This window comes from Phyllobates terribilis, unplaced genomic scaffold (assembly GCF_046119375.1).
Source record: "Phyllobates terribilis strain yellow unplaced genomic scaffold, ASM4611937v1 Scaffold_4__5_contigs__length_816908805, whole genome shotgun sequence".
NCBI lineage: Eukaryota > Metazoa > Chordata > Amphibia > Anura > Dendrobatidae > Phyllobates > Phyllobates terribilis.
The window spans coordinates 654,352,973-654,361,987 of record NW_027362764.1 but is presented as its reverse complement, the minus strand read 5'-3'; the positions used below and the strand labels follow the sequence as shown (position 1 = coordinate 654,361,987).

At 36.5% G+C, this 9,015-nt stretch overlaps 1 protein-coding gene across 1 annotated transcript in view; it reads right to left on the bottom strand.

The window, feature by feature from the left end:
* Nucleotides 1–1,165: 1,165 nt before the first annotated feature.
* The window catches only part of PI15 (peptidase inhibitor 15), a 78,426-nt gene continuing 70,576 nt past the window's right edge, over nt 1,166–9,015 (bottom strand). Inside the window, exon 6 of the mRNA XM_073679456.1 lies at nt 1,166–7,673. Within this exon, the coding sequence (XP_073535557.1) occupies nt 7,538–7,673 (136 nt within the window). The 3' untranslated portion in view covers nt 1,166–7,537. The remainder of the gene's footprint in view (nt 7,674–9,015) is intronic.

Sequence of the window (9,015 nt, the reverse complement as noted above, 5' to 3'; positions counted from 1 at the left end):
ATCCTGTCTTCCTTGTTTCACCTCCTTTGCAACACAGTCTACTCAATACTCTACACTCACTAACTACCTCCTATATCCCTATAGCCTTCCCACTGCTACGCCCCTCCTACACTCCCTGGGTACGGCCTTGCAGTTTAACTCTACAGGAAGCTGACAGACACAGACCGGTCATAGGGAGAAAATACTTTATAATATGCAGAAACTTTAACCACACAACGTAACAATTTTAGCACACTTGCCACGACGTCTTCTTGAGGGGGACAGGACTCATGTCCATACTCTCACACATGCACAACTCTGTTGTATTCAAGATGCAGAGCCCATTCTAGGGGATCCTTCAATGGATAGGGAATAACTTTCATTTCCGGGAATACACCTTAGATTTTAATTCAGTGTTAACATTTTTTAAGGCAGATACCAGTTATAACATTTATGATGTATCTGTATGAAGCGTTATACATTTATAGGAGATTATTGGACATGCTTGACCTATATCTCCGTCTTATCTACCCTCTTTTGGCCACTAATGGCCACTTTGAATTGTCAAATGAGTTATTCTCTGAAGGAATAAAAGGTGCTCCATTCTTTTTTGTTATTTATAGTGTATTTTACAGATGCTTTATAAATAGCTATGGTCGGAATTCCCCTGTAATCATTGACTTTATCCGGTTTCTATTTGTTTCCCTGCTAACTCTTTACTAAGATATACAATGATCATTTCCAGTGGCAGAAACTTACAGTTTAACAAAAAAATAAGGGTCTGTTTACAACAACCGATTAGCGGCACCATATGATCACCGTTCAGTAAACCTTTACCGATCGGCTGTTGTTTAATAGCCTGTTTACACAGGCAGATCAAAGTAAATGATGCGCCCTGAGCGATTTATAATAGATCACTCAGTTAGCATAGACTACAATCACTCTCAACAGTGCGACTCCTATCTACACAGGACGTTGCACTGCCGAGAGCGATGATCTGTTGCTCTGCGCAAAAGAACATTTCACCCGATGGACAAGAGTTCATTCCGTGATTGAAAGTCTTTTCACTGCAAGATAATTGTGAACCGAGCGTTTTTATGATAGTTTACGATTATCTTTCAGTATAAATGCATTTTTAGTGCAAACATAAGATCAGAGATAGTCCAAAGTGGCAAATCAAAAGAAATTATTTTGCCATTTGTTTTATTGAATTTAGCAAATTACAATTTATATAAGCATGACAATAGACTTATAGTTTGTATTTTTTATATTCAGTTTATTTTGATACATTAAAATCACAGTTGTCAGAACTGAAAAGTGCTTTCACTATAATGGTGGGTTATATTCTTGTGTAGTCTATCTATTGTCTACATATGACATGGAAAGATTACAATGCTAATAAGTACAGTAGGTTTATATGGTTTTTATGTCTTTACCTGAAGCATAGTACGATATAAGTAGAAAAAAAATCAATTTAAAAAATACAATTTGTAATTTAAAAAAACATTACAGAAACAAATATACAAGTATTTTATGTTTAACGTATGCCTCCGGTTACAAATAACCTCTACAAATGTTATGGGCTGTGGAGCTTACTAAGAAAAAGTCTCATTGCAATACACAGCGTTAGAGGTCCATGCCTCCATTCCTATTGAGCAGCACCAGAAATACCTGTGTATACCCCTCCGTCTCTGCAAATATCCTTATCCGAGTAAATGCCACAACACAGTTTAAGCTGGCAGTAATTGAAAGTACAAATTTAATATACACCCAACTATGTAATATAAAGCCTAAGGGAAACATACCTAATTCTAATAAATATCTGCAACATTTTATATAAAACACCACATGGTTATCACATAAATACATTTTGCAGCATTAAAATTTCAATTAGTTTTATATCTTTGAGTCCCTACATTTTAAGACTTTATTTTATGCACCTTTCTACAGCAGCTCAGAGAGATTCTAGAGTGTTCTGGTCTTCATTGATAAAGGGGCAGATATATCAAAACTGAATCTAATAATGTTTTTTTGTTGCCATTACTAATCATATATTAGCTTTCATTTTACCTGAGCCATTAAAGTCTACTGTATCCATAATTTAACTTTCTATTAAAATGGGAAGGGTGAGGGTCGGGACCCTAACAAGCATTTGATAGACTTATCATAAGTGCACTGTTCAAAAGGCAAAAGTACTCAGCTCTTTTCTGAGCATGTACGGAAAGTGTATGAGCCTGTACACTACTCTGTACATACACTTAGGTTAGGATTTCTTTTTCCCTTAATAATAAGACCTTCATTTAGAAACTGCATTCTGTATTTACTTGTGTTCTCTTTGTCTAATATTTAAATTTGTTTTGTGATCTGAAACATTTACATGTGACAAACATGCAAAAGAATAAGAAATCAGGAAGGGAGCAAAGACTTTCACACAACTGTATGTTATGACTAAGAACCTTGGAGTTGGGGGGTTGAAATGTAAAACTTCTCCAGAAAGCTTGTTTTTTGCCTTAACTTGAATTACAGTATGTACTAAAGAATTATTTTTACGTTTCTTGAATAAATTATTTTTTTTACGTGGATAGTCTGTTAAGTGCTGGATAATCCCTTCTCTCCACATTTTTTAATGGCATCCAACTTTCTTGCCCTGCCCTCATGCACCGCCAGCTAAACACAGCATGGACAGTACAATACCTGAGAAGGTAAATTAAACTACCGTATTTTCTCTTATTTGTATGCTTTTATTTTAGATAGTTTTTATAACTCTGCCCCATTGAGTTTTCAGAAAACATTTGGTTTTTCTGGTCCACAAGGAAATGAACATCTTGCCCAAGCAGTACAAAAAGTCCGCTCTGGCGATATTTGGTACCTTTGGGGTACAGAATTTCTCCTTTCTTCCTTTACCACAATTTATTTCGGTATACTAGACTGCCAGAGCCTGATACCTCCATAAACAGCTATTATAATTTACAATCAGCTTTGTTACAGTAGAATCTACAGTATAGTATCTGGTCTCTGCTAACACTACTCCAGAAAGAAGTGAATAAATAAAGTGTACAGACATTTTGCACATTTGTAATACAATGACTTTATCCCTCTGTTACAGTATATAGAGGTATTCATGCACCAAGTTTTCTATTAAATGAATTGTAGAACAGAAGTTGTGCTTAACCAAAAATTGGACCCATATAACGTTATACATCAAAAAGAGGTTTGAACAATAAAAGTGCTTACGATTGTGTATATAAAGAAAAACACTGCTTACAATAAGACAATCATAATACGATAATAAAGATTACATCATAATATAAAATTAGTATTGGCCAAAAAAATAGTCAAGATACCTTGTGTGACTTTTGCTAAACTACCTTTCTGCAACTCATCAACCCAGCACTGATCAATTTTGGACAGACATGTTGAAAATGACATTCTTAAATTGGTTGTCTGGGCATCTAATATTGACAACTGATCAGCTATTAATTGTGTGGGTGGCAGCCAACAGTGAACGGAGCTGGTCAGCACAGCTCCATATAATATGTAGAGGCCGCTGCTGGGTCCTGCAGTTCAGCTCCTATTATCTTGAATAGAAGCTCAAGTGCAGTTCTCCTGTGGCCACCCTTCTTAAATAACTGGTGTCTATGAACTGCAATAATACAATACACTACATTCAGTAGTTGGAGCATTCTAATGAAAAAAAAATAAGCATAAAGAAAGCGTAGTGAAAAAATTAAAAACAATATTTCTATCTAAGCTGTTATGTTTTGAAGGCTGAAGTATAGATGTTAGCATTCATGCTTGTATTATACCAATATATAATCATGCTAGCTTTCCTTAAAAAAAATCTAAATTCTATTCTAATTTCTAAACAATCAATTGCAATCACTAAGAATATAAATAAGTGAATAATGCCCACAATGCATTTGTAAACATGAATTGAGTTTACCAGATTTCCATTTCAATTATTTCTGGAACTGGAGTATGAAAATCATCTCTAACTATCAATTAAACTCTATTTTCTCAACCCTACGACTGAGATGAATAGATACAATCCCAATTTTTGGGTGTTGTAACTGGTAGACAGAAAATTATTTTTTACAGTAGATGGGTAGATTTTCTGCCTAAAATGATCAATATTATAGCAAGTCGCTCATTCAGCTCCATTTACGGGAGCAATCATCTGCACTGTGCAAACTGTATGTGGACAGCTGATCATTACTACAATTGTCCATTCCCATACAGTTTACACTGTTCATACAAGGGAATGTGCTGCCAAAAAGGGATCATTTTTATGTCTACATAAAAAGTGTGATTAGCTGACAAATATTTGCTATTCTGTCAGCTAATCGCTGCGCAGGTTTACAGGAACAATGAACAGAAATGAGGATTCCTATGAACTTTCATTTAGTCAGTCACTGACCTGTGTAAGAGGGCCTTTAGGCTCTGTTCACCCTGGAGGCTTACACTTAGTATGCCCAGTTTCACCAAATGTATGTCCCAGATTTATACAATTGTACGCCTTTGAATTTGCAAACGTGTGAAATATTCAACTGTGTTTTGAAAGAAACTCTCAATTAATTAATTGCTTAGTGAGTGCTTCATTAATGAATAACTTCTATGGAGTTAATACTTTCTAAGCAACATTCAAATACACTATATGCAAAAAAGTATTGAGACACATGTCTTAATCATTGCATTCAGGTCTTTTGGTCCCATTGTTGCAGGTATATAAAATCTAGCCCCTCGCTACACAGACCTTACGAACTTTTATGAAGGAATAGTTTATTCTAAAGAGCTCAATGAATTCAAGTAAACTAACTTGCTCTGGCTACAGCACTTAAGTTCCTGAAGAGTCATCAATGCTCCATTCAGTCAATAACTGCAGAATCTAAACTTCCTCTGGCATTAACATGAGCACAGAAACAGTACGTCGGGGGGTTCATGGCATTGATTTCCGTGGTCCAGCAGCTAAATGCAAGCATTAGCACAATGCCAAGCATCAGATGGAGTGGTGTAAAGCTGCCACTGGTTTCTGGGGTAGTGGAAACATGTTCTGTGACTGACAAATGACACTTTTCTGTCTGACAGTCGAATGAATGAATCTGGGTTTTGGGAATGCTGGGAGAACGTTACCTGCCTGACTGTGCCAATTGTAAATTTTGGTGGAACAAGGTCAATGCTATAAGGTTGTTATTTAGGGATCAGCCTTAGCCTTTTAGTTACAGTGGAGGGAAATCATAATGCTTCAGTATACCATATCATTTTGGCAACTTTGTGGTAACAGTTTGGGGAAGGTCCTTTTCTGCTCCAGCATGACTGAGCCCCAGTGCACAAAGCAAGTTCCATAAAGGCCTGGTTTGGCCATTAGGTGGAAGAACTTCACTAGCCACAAAGAGCCCTGATCTCACCCTCATCAAACACTTTTGGAATGAACTAGAAGGGAGATAATGACCCTGGCCTTCTACCCCAACTTCAGTATCTGACCTCACTCATGCTCTTCTGAATGAATTGGCAAAAATTCCCTCAGACACCTGAAAAATCTTGTAAGAATCTTTTCCAGAAGAGTGGACCAGCTGCAAAGAGAACAACTCCATATTAATGTCTATGGATTTAGAAGCGAAAGTCATAAAAGTTCCAGTTCGTGTAATGTGTAGGTGTCCCAATACTTCTGTCCATCTAGTATATGTTCACATGGTACACAAAACCCTGCACAAACTCATTGCCTCTGTTCAGACTCTGTGCTGCCTTTGGTGACAGATAAATACCACCGCCTCTTTTAACTCGACATATCACATCGAGAAGGGATCTGCCAGTTCTCAGTGTTGGTGTTTAATTTTTTATCTACCATTTTTTATTTTGCAGTAGTTTATTACAAGACTTTTTACTTTAATTTTAGATAATCAGCAAGCTTCTTTATTTGATCTACAGGCTGAAGTGTTCCAGCCATCAAAAATGCAAGGACTCATAATTCAAGGCAAAACAATGGACATGTGAACAGAGCCTAATTCCCTAAAGAGCTAAGAAAATTGTACAAAATTAGTAAACTGCACTTTTACTAATTTAAGCACTTTTAGCAACATATTTTTAAATGGACAACCCCTTTAAAGCATGAAAGGTTTATTCTAAATCACTCACGTCAGCTTTTGTGCATTTAGATTAAACATATAACATTTCTGATCCAACAGAATTCTGCACTTAGCACCAAAAGGATCATTGAGCACCTATTGTAGCTGAATTGTATCAAATTAAAAACAAAGTGAGTAGAAGAGGTTGTACTGTATGTAACATAACACTTTAAATAATAAAAAAAATCTAGACATATGTAAAACCTACATATTGGAAAATGTTATAAGAATTAATTTAGTAAAGCACCATAGGTCCCCTAATTGTAATCGTCAACACTTTCAATTGATAGATTTATTGAGAACCAAATTAATCATTTCTATTCAACTACAGATTTTTACGAAAGAAAGGAAAAGATAATTGACTAAAATTCTTTGGACGTAATACAGTATATCTTCTGGGGAAAGTTGTTTTATCCAGGGCTGATATTTGGTGAATTTGCATGTTCTGACCGGAGACATTGAATGATCATCATAAAGCTAAACAGTTGTATAGCTGTTTTATTTTTGTTGCAATAGTATGGAAGTGTTATTCTGACAAAATAACATTCATGAGAGGTAAAGTTTCTCATTGGGAAAAGTGCCATATTGGCACAGGGAAAGGACTTATGGGCCTTGCACTGCACCACTGGGGATTTAAACGGCAAGGTCCTTTAAAGGGTTGCTATTAACTTTTAGGATTGCTATTTCCAATAAACAGCGCTACAGTTATGGTCCTCTCCCTTTCTGAAGAGGCTATTTGCATCTGCCAAAATATGCCACTATTGTTTGGTACCATATGGAATGACACTCAGTATTAGGCACTGTATGGTATATTTATTTGTGCATGGTATAGCTGTACTATATAGGTGACGGAGAGCACCAACAGAATGTAATGCACAGGAAATGTAAGGCCAGCCCTGTTTTTCTATGGTCATGCTAAAAACAAAATGTTATAAAGATGTAGAAAATATTTTTTTTTTATTTGGCCTCTAGGATCGCACCTCTTAATGGAAAACTTACAATGAGTTTTTCATGGAGGGTTGCATGGAGTATTTGATGCAACTCATGACCATAATATCGCTGTGTGTGGGAATAAATGGAACTAGTGCATAGATGAATGCAATAGATTTTGAGGCTTACATTGTGATAAAGCTGTTCTATTAGCTGCTTTCTAATGGTGGCAAGGCAGCAAACATTTGTCTGTTCTATAAGAGCCATGCTACATTTAAATTAGGTCTCATAGATGACTTCATATCTACCAATAATGCACTGGCTTTTAATATAATACATTAGTGTCAATGTTGCTATCGATAAATGTATCTGAATAAGCTTGTTTGCTGATGTTGTGCTCTACAACTAGTCATCGCACTACAATTCCCATATCTCACTGTAAAAATGTACAACATTGTCAAAAGAATATTGTATTCTTAGGAAACAATATCCTACATGAAATCACCTCACTTAAACCAATACAAGTAGTTTGATGTTACTCCTGGAAAGCACTGATTATCTGTACAAGAGCCTCCGTAACTAGGTGGACATGCAGAACATGGGACCCCAACTTTATAAGGTGCTTCTCCGATCCAGTTTCCCCTATAACAAAATATATATAATAATTACACATATGTAGAAAATATATACATATTCATAAGGGTAGATTGATAGATATAGTTGAAACCAGAAGTTTACATACACTATATAAAAAGACACATATGCATGTTTTTCTCAATATCTGACATGGAATCAGAATAAGCCTTTCCCGTTTTAGGTAAATTAGGATTACCATCATTTTTAATATATGCTAAATGCCAGAATAATGAGAGAGAGAATGTTTTATGGCATTTTTTATTAATTACTGCAAGGACAAAGTTTACATACATTTCATTAGTATTTGGTACCATTGCCCTTAAACTCAATGACTTGGGTCAAACGTTTGGGATATCCTTCCACAAGCTTCTCACAATAATTGGTTGGAATTTGGGCCCATTCCTCCTGACAAAACGGGTTTAACTGATCCAGGCTTGTAGGTCGCCTTGCTCGCACCTGCCTTTTCAACTTCGCCCATACATTTTCAATAGGATTGAGATCAGGGCTTTGTGATGGCCACTCCAAAACATTGACTTTGTTATCCTTAAGGCACTTTGTTACCATTTTGGCAGTATTCTTTGAGTCATTCTCCATTTGGAAGACCCATTTCCACCCAAGCTTTAACTTCCTGGCTGATGTCTTGAGATGTTGTTTCAGTATTGCCACATAATCTTCTTTTCTCATGATGCCATCTATTTTGTGAAGTGCACCAGTCCCTCCTGCTGCAAAACAACCCCACAGCATGATGCTTCCACCCCCATGTTTCACAGTAGGAATGGTGTTCTTAGGCTTCCAAGCTTCTCCCTTTTTCTTCCAAATGTAACGATGGTTATTATGCCCAAAATGTTAAATTTTAGTTTTAGCAGACCACAGGACATGTCTCCAAAAATGAAGGTCTTTGTTCCTGTGTGCATTTGCACACAAAGTTTTGGAGTAATGGCTTCTTTCTGGCATTGTGGCATTTCATCCCATGTTGATACAGTACTCGTTTCACTGTGGATATTTACACAATTTTACCAGCTTCCCTCATCATCTTCACAAGGCCTTTTGCTTTTGTCCTTGGGTTGATATGCACATGTCGGACCAAAGCAAGTTCATCTCTGGGACACAGAACCCGTCTCCTTCCTGAGCAGTATAATGGCTGGACATTCCCATCTTGTTTGTACTTATGCGTATAATTGTTTGTACAGATGAATGAGGCACCTTCAGGTATCTTGAAATTGTACCAAAGGATGAACCAGGCTTGTGTAAGTCCAGAATTCTCTTCCTAATATCTTGGCTTATTTCTTTAGACTTTCCCATAATGCTACACAAAGAAGCAGTGTGTCTCAGGTGTGCATTAAAATAC